Below are 24,715 nucleotides of genomic sequence, written 5' to 3' on the forward strand. Positions count from 1 at the left end.
CAATGAGTCTTCTGCTGATCTTTGCTCCGATTCCTGATGGTATGCAGAGGTGACCCCAGGGGGAGGACATCGTGTGCTGTCCTGCTCCCTCTAACTGGTGACTTCCCCACCATCCAGGAACAGGGGCCACCGCCGCTTCACCTCTCTCTGGCCAAGCCTGTCCTTGTCTAGTGCCCACGGAGGGTCATGGTTCTCGTGGGCTCATTTCCTAGGCAGCCAGCTGCCCCTGACATAGAGCTCTCTGGGGGTCATGCCTACCCTCAAGGGGTGGCCCAGCTCAACCCCTTGAGGACCTGCTGGGTGTGTCCCAGACTCACATTGGGTGGGCACACAGAAGGCTCAGGCTCCCTCTGCCCTCGAGTTGGTAACCTCAGCTCCAGTCCTGGCCCGTACCTCCTACATACACACACGCAGAGAAGCCTTTTCCCTGGAGGGGCCAGACAGAGGTGGGGAAGGAAAGCAGCTGTGCGAGCCACTGATAACTTTGTTCCCGTGGGTCACAGTAGTAGAGAAAAAACTTTGCCTCTGATGAGGTGCGTGTTAAAGGGGAGGGGTGGCTAAAGCTCTCCCTCCCTCACCCAGCCAGGTGGTCAAGTTCGCGCTCCAGGGACGAGGTGGACTGCGTTGACGGACATGGCCGGGGGTGGGGGGTGGTCAGTGGCACTCGGGCACACCTCAGCCCCCTCTCCCCAGAATGGGCTTACAGCATTTTCCGTCAGCATCTGTGTCCAAGGAGCAAATTGGATTGTCTGCCTCTGCTGCATGCCTTTTACCATGTGTAGAATTAATGCAATTTTATATTCACTCAGTTAAAATGACACACCCCACAGGCAGATGACACAGGCCCTTAGTAATGCAAGTCGTCCGTCTCTGCGGCCAGTCGATAAAACCCACCCCTCCAAGCCTTGCCAGGCCAGGGGCCCCATGAGTGAGGAGGGACGGGGATGTGTGGAGTGTCAGGTCTCTGAGCCACCTGAAACTTCAGGTGCCTTCCCCAAAGGCCTTCTGTAAACACAGAAGGCAAATTTGGCCAGTGGTAAGCAGGTAGCATTCTGCAGCTTACAGAGCGGTCTCCGGGCTTCCCTGTGAGGAACCTGAACTCCATGTCACCTGAACTCCTCCACTTTGTCAATGAACAGCCCACGGCTCAGGGAGACAAGACAGAACTCCAGCCCGAGTGCCCTGGGCTCTGGAGCCCCGCTCTTTGCCCCTGTCCACAGCTCGTTCTCAAGTGTGCTGTCTCCCGGGCTCGCCTCTGCACCCGGAAAGCCTGGAGTTAAGTCTCAGCTCTGTTTCCCTGAGAGTCCATGATTTCTAGTCAGGGAACGGCAGCTTTGGGGAGCGTGAGGTGGTGCTGGGTGAAGGAGTGGTGAGTTTTGGAAATATTAAACTTAGCCTGTAGCTCTTATTCGTTTTCTCCTTTAAAAAAAAAAATCACTGTGGTTTTTTTTCTATTTGACTTTTAATTTTAAAGAGCTATCCTCTCTCTTTTCCGTAAGAGTCTTTAGTTTATAGAGGACGAGCTTGGTCACCCCGTTGGTACTATTCTTCCTGGTTGCTTAAACTCAGAGGTGTTGGATGTGTCCACCCAGGGTCCGGCTGACTGCGGCTGTGGAGTCTGCGTGTTGGCCAAGCCTCGTTGCCCTCCTCGGGCCCTGCCCAGGATGTACGCATGGGGTGGAAGGCCGTGCCCGTGCCCTCGAGCAGCAGACGCGGCGTCTCCTGATCAGACGCAATGTCTGAAGAGGATGCCCCGTGTTTTGGAGCGCACCATGACTGGGCAGAGCAGACTTCACGAGGGAGGGTATGTGGGCTTTCAAACAGGCTGAGTGAGGAGGGTGTTCCTGGCAGAGCAGGCCTCGCTCCTGCTTTCCTTGTGAATGGGCAGCGAGTGGCCATGGAAGAGTGGGGGCCTTCCGCGTGCCTAGCGCTGTCACCTGCACCACCCCACTGTGATGTCCCTTTGCCCTTATGAGGAAACTGGATTCACAGTGTGCCCTGCAGGAGCTGGGAGCGGATGCCAGGTCTGTGTAACCTGACGCTTCCCCCATCGTGCCGTAAGCCCGTCTACCTCTCGAGGATGGCTTCAGGTGAAGTGCAGGGACTCAACCCGGCTGTGACCCAAGAGGTATATAGGTGGCTCGTGCTGACACTCTGACATGCCTTTCTGCAGAGACTGTGGATCCATTATGCCTGGGGGTGTTCTGCTCCCCTCCCCGTCTGTGACAGCAAAGGCTGTCTCACTGAACTGTCGGTGTCCAGTGTTTGCTTCGATCACACCATCGCCGAGCGTCCCCAGGCCCTGCTTAGGTGGCTCTCAGAGGCTGCTAGACACTACCCAATGCTGGGATTGCAGGAAAAAGTAAGGAACTGCAGGAGTTGTGTATCTCTGGTCAGAGATTTTGGGACTGCCAGAGACAGAGTGGCAAGTCCATTAACAGGGTCTGGGGCAGAATGAAGGCCCAGGCAGGAAGTGGGCACGTTTGCTGCTTTCTTTTCCCACATTCGGTCACAAGGTTTCCTGATCGGGGTCTCTCCTGGGTGCAGGCCTCCCTGCTGTCACCCCGTGGGGGGCAGTGCACTGCAGCAGGAAAGACTTCTGACCAGTCAAGGGACCTCAGTTCTCATCCCGGCTCCCTGGCTCCCTGTTGGCCTACATTCTCCAGCCATCCTGGGCCTCAGTTTACCTGTCACCTTCTCTTGGACCCCATGGCATTTTAAACTGACACAAGTTCATTTGTCACCACATCTCATCCTTCTCCCCAGCTAGCCTGGGAGCTTCCAGGCTAGGGCCACACGAGTCTGATGCACCTCCGTGACCCACCCCCAGGATATGGGGCTGGCTAGACCCCCGAGGTCAGCATCCGGAATATGTTTGTGGGTGAGTGACTAGTTGCACCCCCACATCCTTCAGCCTTAGGATTTGTTCCTTTCTGCTCCTCGTGCTCCAGGTGTGACACAGAGGCATTACTTGTGGGCTTGTTAGAGCAGTGGGCCAGCTGGAGCTCTAGAATCGGACTCTGAGGCTGGTTCCACTGCTTAATAGCTTTGCAAGTGGCTTCACCCTTTTGAGGTGTAAAATGGAGCGACTGATAGCCTTTCCAGCCAGGAGTCCAGGGTTACATGAGCTAATGCAGGTGAGGTGTGGCTTCATTATTATCCCATTATCACATTTCTCTGACGAGGGAGGTGCAGTCAGTGGCTGAGTCTGGATTTGAACCCAGACCTTGTTTCTTTACGTAAATGGACAGGAAGGTGATTATCATGAAGAGATCCCTGGGCTGGCGTTAGGAGATGTGGCTCAGCCACCAATGAGTTGAGTTCTCTGTGGTCTCGGACAGGTCACGCCTCTGTCCTGGGCCTCTCTTTTCTCCCCTGTAAATGAAGGATACTGGAAGAAGTGAGGATCTATCAGGGCCACCCAACAAACAAGTGTGTGGGCAGGTGTAGCTCTCCCCAAGCTTCCAGTGGGACCCTCAACTCCAGTCTAGCCCAGGACTCTGCACCTCAGATGTCTGCAGATGTCTCTGCAGCGTGCTGGGAGGGGGGATTAGGCAGTTCCTGAGACGGAAAGCCTCCAAGGTCTAAGTAGAGCTGGACTCGGCCTCTTTTTGGCCAAACAGGCTTCCAGACACACCTAATTTGGGTTCTTGTAAAGCTTTCAGCAAGTAGATGCCAGGCAGGCCCCATAGGGGAGCTGTCCTGTGTGGGAAAACTCATCAGTACCATCAGTGTTATGACTCCCTCCTTTTCCCATCTTCTGCCTTGATCCTCTCCCCCTGCCTGCCAGATCTGTTCAGAGTTTGGGGAAGAGAAAAGCCCAATATCCCAATGAAGGTCAGAATCCTCAAACAAGATCTTTTTTGGTCTGCCTCCTATGTAGCATTTTGACCCAAGTGGGTAATGAGTTGAAAAGACCATAAAGTCTGTTTTCTCTATACCTACCTGTTGGTCTCTTGTTGAGAAGGCAGGATAGGGGAGAAACTCCTCTTACTGGTGCGCTAAACCACAGGGCAGCACATTCTGTCCCTCCTTGTGGAGGTGGAAACAGGTCTGTCGTCTTCGTCGTCGTTTTAACAGAAGCAAACATTTTCAATGCGGTGCCCTATTCTCTGAGGCTCCTGAGAATGCACCAAGTGTGCAGGGCCCCTCCCTGTGCTGTTGCACACCATCTCGGGGACTGAGTCCAGACGCTGATCGAGTGGCAGACGGCTCCAGGCTGAGTGGATGTAGCAGACACAGAGGATGGCGCTTTGGCTGGATGTGGGTGACCATCAGGAATTGATAGGCTTCTGACTTCATGGAGGAAAAGCTTTCTGGCTCATAGAGCTCCCAGTAGTGCTGGGGGCCATGCTGGGAAGTACACGAGCAGAGCCTGGTCAACACCTACCCCCAGGGGTTGGGAGAGGAGCTCCGTGCCCTGGGTACATGAGTGTTGAGATTCATCTGTGCCTGTCTTGAGGTCATGGTGGGGTTTTCTCTCTGGGTAATTGGCTAGCCTGGGCCAGGGTTCTCTTGTCTTCAGTGTTCCAAACCCCAGCTCCAAGTCATGGGGAGGAGACTTCTGAGAAGACTTAATAGCCCACTGCCCGCCTCTCCCTACTGGCCAGAGAAGTTGCTGGGCTGGCCTGGGGCCTCACTCACCAGCCACCCGCTCCCGGCCCTTAATACTCATTGGCCGTTTGTGTTGAGGTGGCTGCTTCGAGGCGAACTTGTACCACATCCACTCATTCAGGGACCAGTTACTAGAGTCCAGCAGGGAGCTTCTGAGGGAGGTAGAGAGGTGAGGCACACGTACCAGCCTGCCCTCTGAATGTCGGGGGGCCTAAGCAGCCATAATCCAGGGCCAAGAGACAGCTTGGAATGGCCCTCCAGACCCGGTTTCGAGCATTGGCCCTTAGTAGGGATTGCCACTGATTGGGACCCCCTGTGGGGGCCAGACACTCTGGGGTGCTTTCCATACATTTTCTACAGTCAGCTGTCAAGTCAGCCGCTACTTGCCTCCCCTGGCTCATGGGGCCACAGGTGTGGGGGACCTGCCTGGAGACACGCCACTCTCGCTGAGGAAGCACCAGATCTTACCAGGGAGGACCACGAGGGTTGGAGGGAGGAGGCGCTCCCTTCTTGCCAAGAGCTGAGAACCAACAGAAGGCCTTTTGCCCCCTCTTGGCAACTGGACCTCACCCTCAAACCCTCTTCTTCCGTTCTTTTTATTTTTCTTTTTTTGGGGGTTGGCTTTGAATTATCTTATTTTGTTTACATTGCACCCAAGTTTCATGGTACAAAAGACTTGCAGGTGCAAATATGTCCCGCCTTCATTAGTTTCCCCTCCCTTTTTAATTTATGTGATTTCAATTTTCCTTCCCTGTACTGTTAATTAGGGGACCCTCTAATCAGCGCCATTATCACAGTGGTATTCATGTTTAGGAAAGCCGCTAAACAAATGCTTGCAAAATTGCTAAATGGCTAATTAATGTCTGTTAATTAAGAAAATTGCTCATGGTAACAAACCATGCCGTTGCTGGCAGCCGCTAGAAAGACACACACTTGTTGAAATTAGTAGCGTGGCAGGTAGGGGAACATCTGCTCCGCAGAGCTCTCCGGAAGTGAGCAGCCCCTCGCTTGGCCAAGAAACTCCAGCCTGTCCTCAGTGGCGCCCCCGGCTTCCTGGACGGCCCCCGCCGTCTTTCCCTGCACACCTCTTCTCCATGTCTCTAGGCCCACGGCCTGTTACCAGCCCCTTCGCCCCGCCCCGCCTCCGGACTGTGTTTTCTGAGCAGGTGGGGAGGCTGGGCAGCCTGGTTCTGAGAGAGAAGGCTGACGAAGAAAATCCTACCTCTGTCTCAAAGATTCTCTCTCCCTCTCCTCTTTAATGTAATTTCCCCCATCCCCCGCGCAGGTTTTGGATTTTTCTCAAAAGTGACTTCCAAGAGTAATAGCATGATCGAGGGTTGAGAAGAGTGAATTAGGGCAGGCTCCTTGTCACCAGCCCCAAAGTCCAGCTCCGAACGTCCCAAGTAGGCAGGAAGGAGCTTCCAAGATGGGCCTTTTGTGCTTTTTGATTGACCTGCAGTAGGAAATACACTTGACACTGAACCAGTATACACACATGCACGTATGTATAAATATGAAGTTATGTTAGTGAAAAAGATTTGCCTTCATACACACAGAGCTGTTGGATAGTTTGTTTTTTTATTCCGTTCCAGGTTTTTAGGAAACAATGGTTGCAACCCACTAAATTGATTTCACCATCCACTAATGGGTTGCATCCCACAGTTTGACCAACCCTGTGGTTTAAGTGAATTCACCTGCCTATCTCTTCTGGGGGGAGTCAAGGTCAGCATAGCCCAGGGCTTCAGGGGTCAGCTTGGAACCATGGGTGGTGGCTCACCGCTGGCTGGAGTGGAAAGCCCAGCCCTTCCACCCAGCAGTAAGGGGCCTCCAGCCGCGTCCCCCTGCCCCTCTGCACATGCCTGCTTGAGCTCTGGGCTGCAGGAGTCCAGGTGAGCGTTGGGTCCATCAGGCGTCTCATCCTGGCTCTGCCATCTACCAGTTGTGTGGCTGTGGCCAAGTTCCCTCATCCCTTGAGACCCAGTTTTCCTCGTTGGTAAAAAGAATGGGAAACCCCACTTGATGAGGGCCTTTTCAAGTGAAGGTGAAATTAACAGAGCTCACTGAGTGGGTGCTTGGTCACCGTCCATCCTTTTGTTCCCTTGTTCCTTCAATCTCTGGCCCAGCCTGACTCCTCCTGTCTCTTCTGGTGCACCCATCAGGCCTCCCTCCCCTCAGTAGACTGGCCCAGGAACCCGCATCCTGTCTCTCTCCGCCTCCAGACCGGAAGCTCCCCCAAACCAGGGCCTTGCCGGGCTCTTCCCACGCCCAGAAGCGGCCCTTGCACGCTTCGCAGAGCAGGTGCACTTGCCCGTCACAACCAGCGTATTTAACATGGCAAACTCCGCTCCAGCCATAGACGGTGCCCGGGCCCCTGCTCCTGCGTGCTTCCACGGAGGAGCCGGGTATTATATTCCATCCCTATAAACCGCCCCATGAGTGTGCTCATCGGCTTCTCTCCCTCCCGCTCTCCGCGCCCACCGTTGAGCCTGCGATCCAAGCAGCTGTGCGCACCTCCCCGCCAACCAGAGCCCGCCGCCCGCACGCCCGCCGCCTGCCCTTCGTTTTGGTTTAATTTTTGTTCTTTTAAGCTTCTGCGCTTCTCCATGTGCTGTGATCTATAACCTGCCTCTACTGTCTGGCCTCACAGGGTCCTCCGGGGTCACAGCCCTCGCCGCACGCACAGCCTCCACCTCACAATCCCAGCAGCATGATGGGACCCCACAGTCAGGTAAAAGCACTGTGGCTCGCCCGCCCGCCGGGGGGCGCGGGGCATGAGGAGGACAGAGCCAGCAGAGGAAAAACAAAAATCAAAATGTGCTCTAGCCATTGCTTTTGAGTCTTTATGGACAAATGATATTTAAAAAAACAAAAACAAAAATACACCCCCCCCCCAAGATAGTCATCATTCCTTGGACATCACACCCAGCTTGGATATGAAACCAAAAGAAAAGCAAAGATATTTCTGTGACCTTGTCAGCGGCCTTTGCGTTTTTGTTTTTTCCTCTCTCACTTTTGGTTTGGTTTTTGAGTTCGGTTAACCATTTGTTCGTAAGCGAAGCTGCATCCCTAGCCTTTTTCTGTGCGCACTCTCGCTGCTGAGATAAGCTTTCCTGCCCCTCGTCTTAGCCCCTTTCCATTCTCATTGTGCTCCCCCCACCAAATCCTCGCTCCCCTCCCCCACCCCCTTTGTCGGTGGTTTCTGTGTGTGTGTGTGCGCGCGTGTGCGCGCGCACGTGTGTGTGTCCAGCTTTGTCCGCACACCCTGAACATTTTGTGTAGGAGTCCCTTTCTGATTCTTGATTTGCCCTTCCCGAGAGCAGAGTCTTCTTCCTTTGCCCCGCACCGCTGTAACTGCTCTTCCGCGCCCTGTGCCCAGGCCTGGCCGCACTCTCCTGCCATCCAGACTAGATGTCCGTGGGCACACACGGAGTCAGGAGCCGCCCGTGCCAGGCGCATCTGTCGTTCCCTCTGCCCAGAGGAAGTTGTGCCCAGAGGGAAGAGGCTACCGGGAGAAAGAGAGTTGAAAAGATAACTAGTTGTAACGAATCTGGACTTGGTGGCGTGGAGCGCATTCGTGTTTGTCCCTGTGCAGTAGCGCAGGCTGTCATTGAACTAATTCCCTATAATTGCAGCCTTTTATGTCACCGCGCTACGCAGGCGGCCCCAGGCCCCCGATCAGAATGGGAAACCAGGTACTGTACCTTTTCATGTTCTCTTTCCCCTCACCCAGCCACCCTTGCCCCCCTCTTTGACTCAAATGAGAATTTGGGGAAAGGATTTGGAGGTGAAGGGACAGGTTTGAATGTGGGAGGTAGCTTACAGGCGGGTCCCCAGGGAGAGCCCTTTGTCCGTTCTGTGTCCCCAGTATAGCCCCTTTGCCAGCATTGCATCTGCCTCTCCTGGTGGGCTTTGGGCAGCCGGTTCGAGCTCAGAGGGGCAGCAGCAGAAACAGCCAGGCTGGGAATGCAGGGTTGCGACTATTCTAGAGAAGGTGGTAATGCCCCTGCCCCCTCCCTTTCAGCCCCTTCTTGGAAAAGGGTCTTCCTCCTTAATGAAGTTAATTGACAACGTGCATTTTTTCCTGGAAGCTTTTGAGAATTGCCAAGGCTGGTAAATATAATCCTGCTATTAAGGGGAGAAATGGCCCATAGGAATGCTTAGATCAGGAGCCTGGATGCAGCAGAGCAGGACATTTGTGAGTTTTTAAGCAATGTCTGCCTGTTTTCCCAGACCCAACTCAAAACAAGAAAGGATTTGTTCGTGTAATTAGAAAAGTGGTCTGCTGATGGGGAGGGCTTCTCAGCCCGGGGTTGTGTGCCTTATGCTGGCCCATTAGGGTTGGCAATTCTTAGGTGGTCTGGAGAAATCGGCCCCCGTGCCACCCTCCCTAGTTCAGCCCATCCAGGAGAGGTCAAGATAAAATATCTTTTGAGGATCGATGAATTTAAAACTTAAAAAGAAACATTAGGGAGATTTCTTTTCATGCCAAAATATTTTTTATGTATGATTCTTAGAGTGACCTTACAAAAACCCTTCAGAAGATGTGACCGCATCACGAGTGCGTCCAGCCCCTACTGCCTTTGGAACTTGGGAGTTCAGTTACCAACTAGAGGGGCCTGATTGTTTCTGTTCTCAGGGCTCTGCAAGGAAGGCCTCCCAAGTGCAGAGCTGCAGGGCCTAGGAGAGACGCTCATAGTCAGGGGTCTCGAAATTTTAGTTTAAATTGCCTATCAGGTTTCCAGTTATTTTTTTTTCCCCTCCAAAAGTCTTTTTTTCCTCTTTCTCTGGCATGAAGGAGAGATTTAGACAAGAATTAGAGACCCATCTTTTTGAACAAGGAGGGACCCTTGGGTATGTCACAGACGAGGAAACAGAAGGTCAGGGTGAAGGAGTGACTTCCCAGAGTCCTGCAGTAAGCCGGATCAAGTTGGTCTACAGCTCCCGGCCCAGTGCTGTTTCCTCTGCCCCTCACCCAATTCAGTGAGCTTTCAGAGTTGTAACCGTGCTGCCCCAGTCAGCACAGGGGCCTCTTCTGCCATCACGTGCGTGGGCCCCGGCAGCGCCTTCCCCCACAGCGCACCCCAGGGCTCTCCTTGGCCCGAATGGGCCTCTGCTCCATGGCGAGGCACCCTTACCATCATTGTGGCTTTCCTCTAGTAATTAAGGGACACGAGAGGAAACCTGTATGTTCCTATTTATCAATTAAGCATGAGCAAGTGCCCAAGACAGCAAATGGACAATGAATCTGACATCTGCATCTCGTGTTACAAATTCGTAACCTTCCCACCAAGCCCCCCCCCCCCCCCGTTGGAAATCTATACCAATTTCCGGTTTCCTGTGGACTCAAGAAATGTTTGCCCTCCAGGGAGGGACGTGCCCCTCTCAGGGGTGTTGCACCTGGGGGGTTCGCGGAGAGTGCCTCAGTTGGGGCTGCGGGTTGAGCAGAAGCCTCTGCCACCTCAGTGAGCTGAGCTCCCCCCCGCCCCGCCTTGGCAGGGGGAGGGGCGGAGGCAGCAGGCCTTGCTTGGGTTCATGGGACCTCCTGTGTTAGGGCAGTGAGAAGAGCATTTGGCGGGGGGGGGGGTGGGGGGGCGGGACAAGAAGCTAAGGACTGTCGCCCTGTCCCCTGAGCCTTACAAGGCCATCCTCCCACCTGCCTCCCCGGTGACAGGTTTGGGGCTGTATATAGAGAAAGCGTTGCTGTTTTTCAAGCGAGAGTAGGTGGGTGGGTGGTGAACAGTGGGCTTCGGTGGGGCTGAGAGGAAGACTGGGACCCAGGTTTGTCAGGCAGCCCTCCCGTACACGTCCCAGAGGACCCCGCGCCGGCCCGGTGGCTGACGGGGGCAGGCGGCCGAGTGACCGTGCAGACGCTGCTGGGATTTGGCTGTTCCCTGGGCAGACGCTTCCTGCGCCTGCCCCACGGTGCTGTAGGAGAGGCGCTGGCCTGCTTCCAGGAGCCCGTGGGACGGCCCCAGAGCATCACTTTCCCTAGCAGGCTCCGAGAGTGCACACAGCATGTGCTTACAGTGCCACATACGAGCCGTTCTTGTGCTGCTTTCTTAGGTTTGAAGGCTTCGGCCTTCTCTGTGTGAGACCTGTTATCTCGGCCACGGCCCGTCTGCCTTCTCTCGCAGAGGGGGCCAAGATCGACCTGTCCCCAGCTCAGGGTCACCCCAGTGATGCCCAGATTCCCTCTGAGCTTCCAGGCAGCCCTGCTCTGCTCCTGGGTCCTGACACAGCAGGGTGAGGGGAGCTCAAGGAGGAGCTTCCTTCGAGAACTGTCGCTGTCCTCCTGGGCTACCTGGCGAGAGAGTGATTGCCCTACCCCCACGGCCGCTCCATCAGGGTTATAGGTGGGGGCATTCTATGACATGGACGGTCCCCTGTCCACCTCGACATCCTGGGATCTCCCAAACCAGACAGCCTCAGAGGAAGGCCTGCTTTTGTCCTCTGGGGTCTAGAAATATCCCACACCCCCAAGTGGGCAGACAGAAACCAGTCAAATGATTCGGAGCTGGGGAGCCTGGAGAGAGGAAGCAGGGCTGGGAGAAAGCGAGAGGTCAGAAGAGCTAAGACCACGGGCTAGAGAGACAGACTGTGAGCACCCCCAGGGCCTGGAAACAGCAGGTCCTCCCAGGTTTGTGTGGCCTACCACAAGTACCGCCACGCGCTGGACACACACAGCCCACTCTGAAGCTCGGGACAGCAGTGAGAACTAGTCTCTGCTTACCACCACCTCGTTCCACAGCTGGTTTGGAGCTCCCCGCTGGGCCATCCCCCCAGCTGCGATGAGGGCTGGCTGGGGCTGGAGGGGGTGGCTGCCCCTGTCCCAGGGGCCGGGCCTCTAAGAAGCACTGGCGTCTGCAGATGGGAAAAGGTGGTCCCTTTCATAGACACTTTGCCTCTCAAAGGCAGGGGCCTGTTTTAGTCCTGAGGCACAGGGTTCTAAAAGCACACTTTTCCTTCCAGCTCTTCTGCCTTTTTTTTTTTTTTCTCCCCGATTGCTACTGAAGTCACTTCAGCCCCAAGTAACTCACTTTTAGTAGGTTTTCACGGCAAGTGTGCCAAGCATTTACTCGGGAAACCTGTGGCAACCCTGTCCTCACCTTCTTAATAGTAATCACACCAGTGTCTGCCCCTTGCCCCTTGCCCCTTGCCCCAGGCTTTGGGGAGCAGGTTCTCACTCAGCCTTCTGCTCCCCCCTCTCTGGAAGGCTTCCTCTTCACCGCTGGGGCCAGAAGGGGGCATTTCATGTCACGTGGAGGACAAAGATAGGGAGTTGGGGGCCCTGAGTGCTCATCCTGGCTCTGCCACTAGGTGACTGGGGGGCCATTGGGCCTTTGGGCCTCAGTTTCCCCATCCAAACCTCGAAGGCCACCTCCTCCCCTGCGCCCCTGTAAAAAGACCCCCGTGTAGTGATAGGATTTTTGGCTGGGGGGGGATCTCCCAGTCCCCACACTTTAGGGGAGGGGATAGGATGAGTTACATCTCCGTGGGGTGAAGGAAAGACAGGGTGTGGCTTAAACCGCGCTGGCCAGGGTCCGGGAGGTGAGCGCGGGGGGCAGGCTGCCGTGGAGGGGTGTATGGCAGGCGGCAGGCCCGGTGCACAGCCCCGTGGAGACAATAGGGTGTGTGACGGTTCCTGTCCCGCCCATGCTGCACCTCCTGCTGACACCGGCTCCCTCTGTCTGCCGCTCCTGGGGATGTCGCCCCCAGCCCCAGCCGGCAGGTCAGGGAGGCCATGCGTGGCCCCAGAAGGGTGGTGGCGGCCGGGGCAGGCGGGCGCGTCTCCCTCCATCCCCCAGCCACTCAGTGCAGCTTTCACGTCTCTTTCAGCCTCCGGGAGGAGTTCCTGGGACCCAGCCACTGCTGCCCAATTCCATGGATCCCACCCGACAACAAGGTAGAGGGCTGGGCGGGGCCGCCTGCGGCATGAGGAGTCTGTGCTGTCTGCCCCCCCGCCGCCTCACAGCTCCCCTACTCTCTCGTGCAGGGCACCCCAACATGGGAGGATCAATGCAGAGAATGAACCCTCCCCGAGGCATGGGGCCCATGGGGCCCGGCCCACAGGTAACCCCCTGTCTGTCTGTGCAGCTCCCTGGCCATCTGTGTGCACCCGCCTACTCTCCTCCTTCCACAGTCTGTCCGTCGTTCACGTCACTCAGCTCACAGGGGTGAGGAGAGAGGACACGGCCGAGTCCCCAGCTGCCCCCTCTGCCCGTGGCTGGGCTGGCCCCCCACACAGCCAGGAGCAGCCCCTCTCGGTAGGCGGCAGGCCAGGTTGAGGGGCCCTCTGGGAAGCTGAGGGAGCAGGGCAGTCAGGTGTTGGCAGATCCTCCGCGGGAGGGGTTTGAGGAATTTGGAAGATGGAGGGTCTGGCGCCTGAGCAGTGGTGTGGGTTCCCCAGGAATCCCAAAGCCTCCTACCCCAGGTGGGTGAACCGGCTCAGGGTCCTAGTTTGTTGCGACCCAAAGGCGGGACGAATGAGGGGCAGTCCTAGCTCCGCCTACAACTAACTCACCGATAGTCTGTCCTTGGGTGAATCATTTGACCTCAGGGGGCCCCAGTAGGCCTCCGGTCCCCCTGTTTCATGTGAGGGGAGGAGGAATGTGTCTGTACCCCTGGTTCTCCGCGACGCCACCCCAGTGAGAGGAGACCAGGCTGGCCAGGGCCTCTAAGACCCCCTTCCACCCAGAGCCTCTACCCGTTTCAGGTCCCAGGCTCCAAGCTAAGATTTCTTCTGACCAGAGAGGCTCCATTGTCACAAAGGACCCCTCAGAAATCCCTGGGAGACATGACGTCAGGTGCCCTGTCTAGCTCTGCAGTTACAGCACACCCGTCACTCCTTGTGCCCCAGCTCCAGGCCCCACAGGGACAGGCTCCCACGGGCCCATCAGGCAGGGGTTTGACAGGCCTTTCCTGTTCTCGAGCCTTCTCACGGTTGCTTCCCACTCTCCTGAGTATTGGAATGTGGCTCTGTTTCCTGTAGTACTGTGGCAGGGAGTTTGCTGATCTGACTATCTAAAAGAAGCTGGAAGTCTAAATGAGGAGAAGGGAGTTTCATTTAGCGAGGTCGGGAGGCTTTTGCTGTAGGGTGTTCCTTCCCTTTTCTGCCCTGCCTGGAAGTCTGCTTGTTGTCGGGGTCCGTCCCCCCCCTTCAGGGTGCAGATGTGTGCATTCTCTGGGCCCCCTCTCCAGGCTTCCGGTTCCCTGGGGGAGGAGGGGTGCTCTTGCTCCCAAGCTCACAGACACGTGCCCGCTCTGGTAGGGAGAGGTGTCTGCCCACACCCAGAGTCCTCCGCGCCGTCTGCAGTTGTATTTCCAGCACACCCAGCCCACTGCTTCTCCTCGGTGGTGGCTGCAACATCTGTGGTGCTGAAAGATTTTAGGGAGGTCCTTGTCTTCTCTTGGCCCCCTAATCCTGTAATGAAGCAAGCCCACACCAGTTGCAGCTCTGGTTTTCTTGATTGTTTCTTTGTTTTCTTTCCTCAAATCCCCCAAAGCTTGTGTTTTCACCAGTTCCTTTTAAGCCACCAGAGTGGCCCCTTCCTGCCATGTGCCTGTCTTGAGCTGACCTCTGGCGGGTGGCTCCGCTGAGGAACTTGTGGGAGGGGCCACCGGGTCTGAAGCAGAGCGTTGCCTCTCCTGGGTTAGGAACCTGTGGGTCCCTCAGCCCCACTTCAGAGATGCTCTTGGGGTGGATGAGCAGTGACCCTGGACTTCCACAACATCCTGGGGGACCTGGGGACACAAGAGGATCTAGTGGGAAGGCCCCCCACCCACCCCTCTGGGTTCTTGGAGGCTCAGCAGCTACATCTGTAAAATGGGCGAGAGACCAGCATCTGCCGTATAGGAGTGCTCAAAGGGGGAGGCTCAAGTTCTGGGTGTGACGCTTGGCATGGGGTACTCCCAGTAAGCAATGTGTGTCTTCCAACCTAGGGGCTGAAAATCGGTGTTCAGGACTCTCATTGCCTGGGTTTGATGATTGCTTTGAGTAGTGTGTGTTTTTGTTTCTGTTTTTTGTTTTTTGTTTTTTTTTTTTTCTGGCCAAGGCCATTAGCCTTCTTTTTGTTTGTTAAGCCTATAGTAATCCTGAGGTTCTGGAAGCTGGGAATGGATGTCAGCAGACAGACCCAGAGCAGAGTATTCTGTTAAGTTTAGGACTTCCTCCTGACTTTAGCAGAGTCCCTGACCAGCAGTCTGGCACACTCTTGTGGCATGCTTTAAAGAGGGGAGGCTCCTAAAGGCTGAAGTCTTACCAAACAAGGCCTCTTGGGTCCAGTGTGGCTCTTCTGACCTTGCCAGGTGGTGTGCAAGAGCTCTCATGTAGACCCTGAGAGGGGTGACCCAGAGGGGAGTGAGAAACTAGTCCAGGCATGAGGCCAGTTGAAGCACCCCACCTCCACCAACCTCAGGGGCTCTGGAAACGTCTCCCTTGTTCTTTATTTGACTTCACTGTATCAATAGGGAGACCCTAAAGTGCTTTGCCCATGTCTCCTGTACCTGCCTGGGTAGAGTGCAGTCTTAAATTCCAGGGCCAAACCTCCCTTAGAGCAACCCAGAATGTCTGCCCCAGCCCTTCACTGGGGACGGAAGGGCCTGGCCTGGTGTGGGACAGGTTTTGGGGTCAGCCAGGGAGCAGGTACTGCAGAGCCTAGAAGTTTTGGACCTGAAGGCTGAGGGCAGGACCACCCCATCTCCGGCCCCCAGGCCTTTCTGGCTGTCCCCTGAGGGTGCGCTCTTGGTCATTCGCAATGGACAGGAGAGGGATGAACTCAGAACTTAGTGCTGGAAAACAGGGTTCCAGCCGCAGCTCAGCCCAGTTGGGCCTCTGGTCCCTCATCTGCAAAATGGGCAGCCGGGTGATCACCTCACAGGGTCCACTGTAGGTCTGGTAGAAACAGCATGAGGTGCCTGCTGGGTGTTCCACGGACCCCACTCCCTCCCTAGAACACGGGCTCAGGGGGGCGGCGGGGTGGGGGGAGTCCTGTCTGCCACAGCCTGGGCTCTTAGAAAAGGAGGCCAGCCTCCTCGGGCAGCCTTTATAAGCACCACTGTATACACAGCGCCATGCTGAGACCAGTCACAAAGGTGGGAAACCATCAGCCTGTTACTCCAACTGGGGAGTAAGATTTTTAATGGCCAGTGACCACTCCAGAACTTTCTGAAGAAGAGGTACACTGTAGTCTTGGGGCTACTTTATAGATTTCAAAGCCAGATGGAGTGACATTTGCACTTTCTGAGCCTGTGCTGCGATTTAGCCTAAATGTCACAGAGGACCCAGCAGGCCAGGCATCGCCCTGCCCTTTTCCCTGAGTGTCTCAGACAGATTTTACTCTGGTTTGGTGAAACGGCCAGAGCCAAAAAGGAGGTAATACATCCACTTAATTATGGTCTTTCTTTAAAGAATTAATGTCAGTATCCGATGGGAATGTTTTGGCTAAGTTTTTCAGAAGTGACTCCCTTTGGAATGAGCCTAGAACTGCAAGGGCTTCTGGCCAGGCTCCCATGGACAGAACGCAGGGCCCCCTCAGGGATGCTGTGGCTCATAGACCCCCTGGGTGCCAATGACTAGCGTTTCTGGTGTTCAGGCTGGGGATGGAATCCACACAGGCTAGCATCAGATCGCCATCCTAGCTTCGTGTGTGTTTGAGAAAGTGAAGGATAACCCCTGATCTCTATGGACAGTCCTGTGCCACCTGGAAGAAACTACATCTTCCTGCTGGTCCAGGACAGCCCAGCTCTTTCTTCGTTCTGAGGCTTCTGAGCAATGGCCCCAGCAAGAGATGGAAGGATCATAAACCCGGCCAGAGTGGCTGGGGGCTGGGTGGGGAGAAAGTGGGGCCACTCAAAGCACCTTCCTGGTGGGGGCCCATAGAGGCCCCCAGGCCCCACATGATGAGAGGGGGTGGAGGACAGGACCCTGCTGCCCAGGAAACTGCCTGGACGGTGTATCCTAAAGGCTGGAATGTTCTTTCCCTGCTTTAAGGTGAAGATAGTGCTGGGTAGGCCGTGGGCAGCACCCAGAAAGACTGGGAGCTCGGGGAGTCGGAGCAGGCCCCAGCCATTCATTGTTCCTGAAAGCGGACCAGAGCCCTCTGCCCAGGGTCCGGGGTGTGAGGGGACGAGGGTGAGGGACCACCATCGTGGATGTGGCCAGCCCCACAGTGCGCCGAGGATCCCTCCCTTGCGTCTAGCTGCCCCTGTCCATGCAGAGCTGTGCTGATGGCACAGGAAGGGGGGGCATCGGGCTGCTGGTCACCTCGCAGTCCGGTGCTGTGGGCGGGCGGACATGGAGGGAAGAGAGCTGCTTCTGAGGAGTCTGTGAAACCATGCCTCCAAGCTCTCTATGAGAAGGCTGCTGTTTCTGCTTTGAGAACTTTCCCCCAAAGTTGCCCTTCGGCCCTGCTTTCACCCCTGACTCAGCGCGTGCCCTTGGGCAAATCTGTGGCCTCTCCAATCGGGGAGGCATACGTGGCCCTGCAGGGCCTGTGCCTCTGGCAGGGAGGACGGGGTGGGCGGCCTCCCTCTCGGGAAACGGCTATGCTGGCTATTTGGGAGGCTCTGGAAGGTGAGATCGAGGTAGGAACTGGCACCCCAGAACCTCCCCTGGCGGCGTGGCGCACTGCACGAGCGGGCCTATTCCTGGAGTGAGCACCTGGCTTGTTCTCTCCTGTCGCCCCGCCTGCACTGCCGTGTCCCGGGCTCCACCGGGCTCCGAAGGCGGGCCTGCAGTGGGCGGGAGAGGGAGCAGGGCCACTGCAGGGGCTCTGTCTACACCGTGGCCCCTGCAGGCTCCCTGTCCTGCGGCGGCAGAAGTGAGGCTGAGCTTTGTGGAGGGATCGCAGAGCTGCACGTGGGGCTTCGGAGGGGCCCTTTAAGACCCAGGGTTCTGTGATGCTTAAGGCAGCATTAAGGGCTTTGGTGTTCGTTCTGCTGCTAACATCCCGGATCAGAACACACCTCCGAGAGCTGACAGAGCACTTGAAAGCTGTCATTGCGTTTGAGCCTCCCGGGGCTGTAGGGCTGGGGGCTCTCTGTCCCCATGGCGGCTGCGCCAGGGGCTTTCACGCTGCTTCTGCCACTCAGCGTTTTCATCTTTCAGGCAGGGACTGCGATGGGGCCGTTGTCACAGCCCTGTGCCCAAGCTGGGGCTAGCTGTCCTGTGCTCCGACCTCCCATCTGCGGCTCTGCCTGCCGGCCCGAGCCACTGTGAACAGAGAGCACCTGGCTCCTGCATGTCCCGGGGCTGACGTGGGACCCCTGTGGGGCCACCCCACTCTGCCTCCGCGACTCCAAGCCTTGCTCTCTGCCAGTCGGCCCGGTGCTGTTCCTGTTGCTGTCTACACGCTGTCTGTGTGTCCTTGTAGACTCCAAGCCGCTGTCAGGGTGACCAGGCAGAGGACGTGGTCCCGCGGCTTTCAGGCTCAGGACCTGGGCCTTGGCTGAAGAACCCACCCCCAGCATGATGTTGGCTCTGAGCTGGTCATCGGGGCCTTTCACCAGATGTGTGGTGGGGAGAGTGCAGAGCCAGAGGCTTGTAGACCCGGGTTTAAACCCCAGCTGAGTCACTGGCTTACCAACTCCGGGCAGATCTTTCTCCCCTCAGATCCTCAGTCTTCTCTTCTCTAAAATGGGAGTGATACTAGCTTCATGGCATTGTTCTAAGGCCGTGTTAGGTGCTTCCTCTGCAGTCAAATTCCCACCACCCGTACTTCGGTCAGTTTCTACAAAGGCAGAGCTTAAGCTACAACCAGGCTCGTTTTACTCTCTGTTAATTTACTTAATCACTCCTTCATTGATTCAGCACCCAGTCTGTGATGGCTGCTGTGTGGGGTGACGCATGCATGCAGATCTTTCCGATACGGTCCCCACCTTCACCAGGTCCTCAGAGCCCAGTGGGAGAGACGTGTGGCCACGGCCATAGCCCAGTGTGGCAGGGGTCAGGGCATTACAGGGCATGACGAGGGTGAGCAGTTAACCCCAAGAGGTACGCAGGGAAGGCTTCCCAGAGGAGGTGCTCTTCAAGCTGGGTTTGGAGGATGTGTAGGAGCCCAAGTGGAGAGGGGGAAGCAAAGCATTTCTTCTGAGAAGAAAATAGCATTGGAAGTGGGGAGTCAGGGGTAGCAGTGACAAGAGGTTCCGATTCTGGCACTCTTGTGACCCCCCGCACCCCAGGAGTTTTCTTCCTGCTTCTCCAGCACCGAGTATGTCGAGGGCCGGCCCCACAGGCTGACCCCTGAATCAGGCAACCTGATCCAGGGGTTGGGGGACAACCCAGGTATGGGGCAAGCGGGGGGCAGTGTCTGTACATGCTGGACCGTGGGGACAGCCAGCGGCCAGGCCTCTCAGGGTTCCTTCCCCTCCCACATTCAGACCCAGCCCTCACCCCCAGCCCCGGAGTTTCTGAGGTGAGCCGTGTTCACCAGTCGGCCCTGTTACACGTCCATTCCCGTGCCCCGCCCAAGACCCGAGATGTGAGGGCTTGCCAAACACTCCCATGCTTTTGAGAGAACCATCCCGAAGCCTCCCTCTGTGCTGGCTTGTCATTGTGGTCCCGTCACGTGGTTCCCACCCCCTCACCTTTTTTAACGAATATGTTATTTTTTTTTCCTCATCAGATCCTTTCCACAGACTAATCCTCTTGCTTATATTCTGTTTGTCTTCCCTCCCTCCGCCTCTCTCCGGTTCCCCTTCTCCTTCTCATAGACTGACCCTTGGTTATCGTTGCAGAATTATGGCAGCGGCATGAGACCACCACCCAACTCCCTCGGCCCCGCCATGCCCGGGATTAACATGTAAGGCACAACTGACCTCGCTGTTGGCTCAGAGCCTGTGGCTCGCCCCCCCTCTGCCAGCCCCCCGAGACCCTGGCGGACAGAGGCGTCCCGGGCACCTCTCCGGCCCTCTGCCCTCCCAGCAGTGGCGTGGGGCAGGTGTGGCAGCCGCACTGTGATGCACCGCACGGTGCGTCTCTGGGCCTGTTGCATGCATCGGCCCAGCCGCTCCTCCGAACAGCCCCGGGAGGTGGGTCTCACCATTCCCCACTTACAGATGGGGGAACTGAGGCCCAGAGAGGTGAAGTAACTTGCTTGTGCTCACATGGCTCTAACGATAGGGTTGAGATTTGAACCCCTGTACAGCTGACCACCAGCTGCTCTAGTGCTCTCATCCCTAATCCCCCTTGCGGGCGTAGATCCCCATGAGAACCTGTGCGTTCCCTTCCTGGGAAAATGCACACACACAGGAAATCTTACGTACGTTACACATATTCCATATAATTTATAGGAGCTTGTAGATTTCCGCGCATGGAGCTGCCCGTTGCTCCCCGAGAGCCAGATGGTGTGTGAGGCCCTAGGCCTGTGTGAGGGACTTCCTGTTAGTGATGTCAGCCCTCTCGTTCTGGCCCTGCTGGCACTCCCCGTGGGGTTGGTAAGACCTTGTTCATGGTCGTCCTCTCTCTCTCTCCCTCTCAGGGGTCCGGGAGCTGGCAGACCCTGGCCAAATCCTAACAGTGCTAACTCAGTGAGTACCCAGGTTGGATGGGATGGTGTGGGGAGGGGTTTCTGAGATACAGGGTAGTCCTGTCCCCAGGTTGGACGTGTCATCAGAAGCAGGGATGCAGCAAGACTCCTCCCCCTCCCCGCACCCCCCAGTGTCTGCAGGGAGGAGCCCTGCTGTAAGTGGAGGCGTGGGAGTACCGTGCTGGGGCCTTCGGGGTTCAGGCCTAGCCCTGCAGAAACCCTGACGGGTGAGCTGAGGGCTCGCTTAGAGAGCACTGTGCACCTAGCAACCTCTGGCGATCCTCTCTTCCCTGGCAGGGCTGGCTTCCCGCACTCAGAGGACGGAGCTGGGAAAGGGCTCCACTCAGAAGGCCAGAGGGCTGGGGAGAAGCTCCCGCTTTCCCGTCCTCTTTGAGCTGGAGGCTCTCCCATGTCCACGCCCCTCCCAAGCTCCCTGCCAAGGCTCTCAGGATCAGTTCAGTGTGGGAACTGGGCTTTGTTCACACCCCCGGCCCTCCCAGGGACACGAACCAGGGAGCCCACCACCTTTCCCAGCCAGAGGGGGAGTGTCCCCAAGTGGATTGGGGAGCCCAAGGGCACTCTGAGTATCAGAGCAAGTGACTCTGACACGTGGCTCCCCCACCTCTTGTTTTTAGATTCCATACTCCTCCTCATCACCTGGTACCTACGTGGTAAGTGGGTGTGGGTGTGGGGCATTGCGTGTCCCGCCCCATGTGACTGAATGCACAAGAGAACTTTCTCCAGGGTCCCTGTCTCTTTCCCCTTCAGAACACGTTCTGAGCACACGTTCCAAACTGTGCTAGAACTGCTGTCACTGTACAGGTATCTCCACCTTCTGGTGGCCCAGAAGTCCCCCAACAAGACCTACAGTTGGGTCCCCATCTCGGGGGCTGACCAGTGGGCCCAGCTGGTTTCCATCACAGGCCTCTGGTTCCACCCAGTGCCATGGCTGCCTCTGGGTTCGAAGAAAGGATGGGGGCGGGTGTCGGGGGCAGGGAGGGAGTCCCAAGTCCAGCTCCCCCAAGGCCTGAACACTCAGACTCTGCTTGAGCTTTAGCGAGAGCTGAATACTGGGCCGGGCCCTGCGTGAGCCCTCACCTTTGATGTCTCTGGAGCTCGGTGACTTCTCCCCACCTGTATTGTTGTCATGGGTTTTTGATGGCCATTTTTATCTCATTTCCAGGGACCTCCTGGTGGTGGTGGCCCCCCAGGAACACCCATCATGCCTAGTCCTGCAGGTAAGAAGGCTTGGGGAAAGGGTGCCATTGAGGGAGCAAGGGGTCCCGGAGGGGCCCAAGTGCAGGGCCAAAGCTTACCAGCTACTCCTCCTAGGCAGCGTTGCCTCCACCAGCATCTTAGTGTCAGGGAGTTAGGAGGCAGGAGGCCCCTGTTGCCAGTAACCTGCCCTGTGGCCTCAGCCAGGTCACTCTTCCTCTTTGGTTAAAGGGATGGGGCAGAGTGGGGGAGATCCAGGAATGAGGGGTCTCACTCTCCTCGTCTCAAACCTGCTCTGGCTGTGCATTTCTCTAGGTCACTAAAAAGGGGCTTTGGAATGCTGGCATCCTGGGACCAGGACCATACAACATGATGCCTCTTGAGTTCCTAGAACTCTTGGCTTCCGGTCCTCTCTATAGGAGATCACTTCTCCCTCTTTCTTAGATCAAAAGAGGGCATGCGTGCACACATGTGGGTGTGCACACACACGCATACACACACAGCATCACGTTTGTGTTTCTCTCCCAGCTGAGAATAACACACTACCATCTAGAAGGAATTCCACCAGTCTTCACCTACCCAAAGAATAAGAAGTGAGAGGTAGCTGGATTTCTCCCTGAGAAATAGGGTGCCTGCTCCTGATATAAACATGTTAGCTGGTTTTCTAAGGAGACTTTTCTAGTTAATTGGGGGAGATGGAGGGGTCCCTCTGTCCCCAGACTCCCCGACCCCCAGGAGCAGTAGGGGAGTGGGTGGCTGTGATGTTCTGGCCCCCACTCCCTCTCCCTCTTTCTGCTGCTGCATTTTGATGAGCTGCATGACCTACATTCAGACTGGGTCACATTAAACCGCTCCGTATGTTAATGCGTCTTCAGCCCCATCCTTGCCTCCCCTCCTGCCCCATCAGCTTGGCAAAGTGGCCCCTGGGTAATTTGTGGCGTTTCTCTTGATTTGATGAAAGCCGCTGGGTGGGATTGGGGGTGGGGGGGCGCAGGTGCCTGTCCCTGCACAGTCCCCAGCAGTGTCTGGGGACCAGATTGGGTTTGGGGTGGGGAGATAAGGATTCGGACCTACCACCCCACCCCCCTTTGCCACGTTCACGCTGCTGTCCAGACGTCCTGGGATTCTTCGTTTCAGGGTTGAGTGGTTTTTTCACAGTTGAATTTTCTGTGATTAAAAACTTGGTGAATCTTCATTAAATACAAATTAGCCAGAAAATGGTGGCACTTAGAGGAGATTTTAGGTGATAAAATACAAAAGAATGAGTTCAAGTGCCACGAGTTTGTTTTAATTAAGAAATGAATTAATCACCCCGACTTGTGGGTTTCCACTGTTCTACAGATTCAACAAATTCCAGTGACAACATCTACACAATGATTAATCCGGTGCCGCCTGGAGGCAGCCGGTCCAACGTAAGTCCGCTTTCTAATAATTTACATATCAGATACCATAACAAATCATAATTAACTTCATCAGCTGAGGGGAAAGCAAGTTTAATTGATTTCAGCCATTTGTTACCAAAGATGAATAAAATAAACGGTCAGAAAAGTGATTAACTCTTGGGGTACTCGGTTCCCATCTCATAGCTGGGAGAGAAGGGGGATAGCGTGGTACCCTCTCCCCTCTGGTCAGCGCGGGGCACCCGGCCTTGCTGTGCGGATCCCCGCTGCTCCAAGTGCGATGTCGGTGAGGGAAAGCACTCGGCTGCGGGCGGACCCGGGCCCCACCCTGCCCTGCTGACGGGCTATGCCGCCCTGGGCCAGTCTGTCACTCTCTCAGGTCTGGAGCTGTGGGTTCCTGGAGCCCATCTGGACACCTGCCTGCCCTGTGCCTCCAGCCCCTTTGGGAGCTCCGTGACTCCTGCATCCTGGGGCTTCTTGGCCTCTCCTTGTGTCACTGCCTGGCTGGGAAGCCACCCCCCCCCCCCCCGCCCCTTCTGGGCTTCTCCAGGTCCCAACCCTCAGTGATGTCGCAGCTCAAATTCCACTTCGTCTGATTGCTGCTCACCCACCACCTCCGTGTCCCCTGTCCTGTGCCGGATGGCCCTTTGACTCTGCAGCTGTGGCCTATCTCCCGTCTCCCAGCTGGGAGCTCCCTGAGGAGAGGGCTGGTGTGACTCACCTCTGCAGACAGCTTTTCTGCACCAGGCGAGGGAGGTGACTCACGCTGGCCTTGCCTCGGGGAGCGTGTCTGGAAAGGAGGCTGCTGGGGGACCAAACGAACAGTCTGGACTGCAGAGCCAGAGGGTGGGTGTGGGGCCCCAAAGTTTTTCTGGCCTTTTGGGGGTGCTTCGTTCAGTTTTGTGGGTTTGGGTCCTGATGTGACACTTGAATCACCACTGGCCTAAACACCGATCGGGGGCTGCCCCATGCTGGACGGTGCACGTGTTCAGTCTTCTGGATGCCGCTGGATGCAGGGGGACCTAACCCGAGGATCACGTGACTGAGAAGCATGGGACCCGCACTCCTTCACCCTTGCCTCGCCACCCCTGTCCCTCTCCTGGGCAGCCAGCAGTCCTATCACCCCTGCTTCTCGTTAGGGTGACCAAGCATCAGGTTTTAGCACTAAAAGCTCTGTGTCCCAGGACAGCGAGCGTCCAGGGTTTTGGCAGTGGATGCAGAAGGTTGGGTGGGAGGGAGCAGGGCTCTTGGAGCAGCCCCAAAGCCAGGCACTGAGCTCACTGGGCTCCGCGTCAGTTGGAAATGGCAGAGAGGACCCTTCTGCCGCGGCTGCCCCTTCCCTGACCACGGACGCCAGCGCTCGTGGCCTGCGAGCTCCCAGTGGACCGTCCACACCACGGCCCTCCGGGGGCAGCTCAAGTGCACGGTGGCCCGGACGGGGTCAGCCTTGGCTGCGCCTGCGGACTCACTGTTGTGCTCTGTGTCAGGATCGTGCCGGCCTCATTTTCCACGTTGTGAGTATGGGCGCCAGTGGGGCCCCGACCTCACCAGACTGGCGGCTGCCAGGCGGGAGGACACACGGCGTTGAGGGAGGGGAATGATGAACACGGAGGTCCCGCACGGTGGGCAGAAGGGGGCACGGAGGCCCTGGGGTGCGGGTCCGGGCCAGACAGCACAGCTTCTCACGCGGTCCGAGAGGCGCCCCAGCTCAGCCAGGGAGGGCGGCCAGCGGATTAGTTGGGGCACTGCCACCGCCACCATGCCCTTCCTGCTGTGGCTCCGTGAACTGAGGAGGCTCCATTCCCGGGTTCAGTGGCTGCACCTGTGTGCCAACAGAAGGGGGCGTTTCGATTTCCAGCTGATTCTGTCAGCTCTTGCCAGCAATCGGGAGCTTCTCACAGTCTGTCAAGTGGTGCCTCGCATCATGGTGACAAAAACACGTCCCCCAGCTCTTCGGTACTT

General features: G+C 56.6%; 1 protein-coding gene across 3 annotated transcripts in view; it reads left to right on the forward strand.

The window, feature by feature from the left end:
* SSBP3 (single stranded DNA binding protein 3) overlaps positions 1 to 24,715 on the forward strand; it is a 161,048-nt gene that overhangs the window by 128,025 nt on the left and 8,308 nt on the right. Inside the window, exons 6-14 of one of the 3 annotated variants that reach the window (XM_088022407.1) lie at positions 7,262 to 7,342; positions 8,247 to 8,306; positions 12,451 to 12,517; positions 12,608 to 12,684; positions 19,348 to 19,412; positions 20,091 to 20,139; positions 20,774 to 20,809; positions 21,322 to 21,376; positions 22,695 to 22,765. In XM_088022407.1, the coding sequence (XP_087878533.1) occupies positions 7,262 to 7,342; positions 8,247 to 8,306; positions 12,451 to 12,517; positions 12,608 to 12,684; positions 19,348 to 19,412; positions 20,091 to 20,139; positions 20,774 to 20,809; positions 21,322 to 21,376; positions 22,695 to 22,765 (561 nt within the window). The remainder of the gene's footprint in view (positions 1 to 7,261; positions 7,343 to 8,246; positions 8,307 to 12,450; positions 12,518 to 12,607; positions 12,685 to 19,347; positions 19,413 to 20,090; positions 20,140 to 20,773; positions 20,810 to 21,321; positions 21,377 to 22,694; positions 22,766 to 24,715) is intronic. The other 2 variants (XM_088022408.1, XM_088022409.1) reach the window with 2 other exon arrangements.

Source organism: Eumetopias jubatus, unplaced genomic scaffold (assembly GCF_037043125.1).
Source record: "Eumetopias jubatus isolate StellerSeaLion01/CBP00866 unplaced genomic scaffold, mEumJub1_p1.0 scaffold_4, whole genome shotgun sequence".
Taxonomy (NCBI): domain Eukaryota; kingdom Metazoa; phylum Chordata; class Mammalia; order Carnivora; family Otariidae; genus Eumetopias; species Eumetopias jubatus.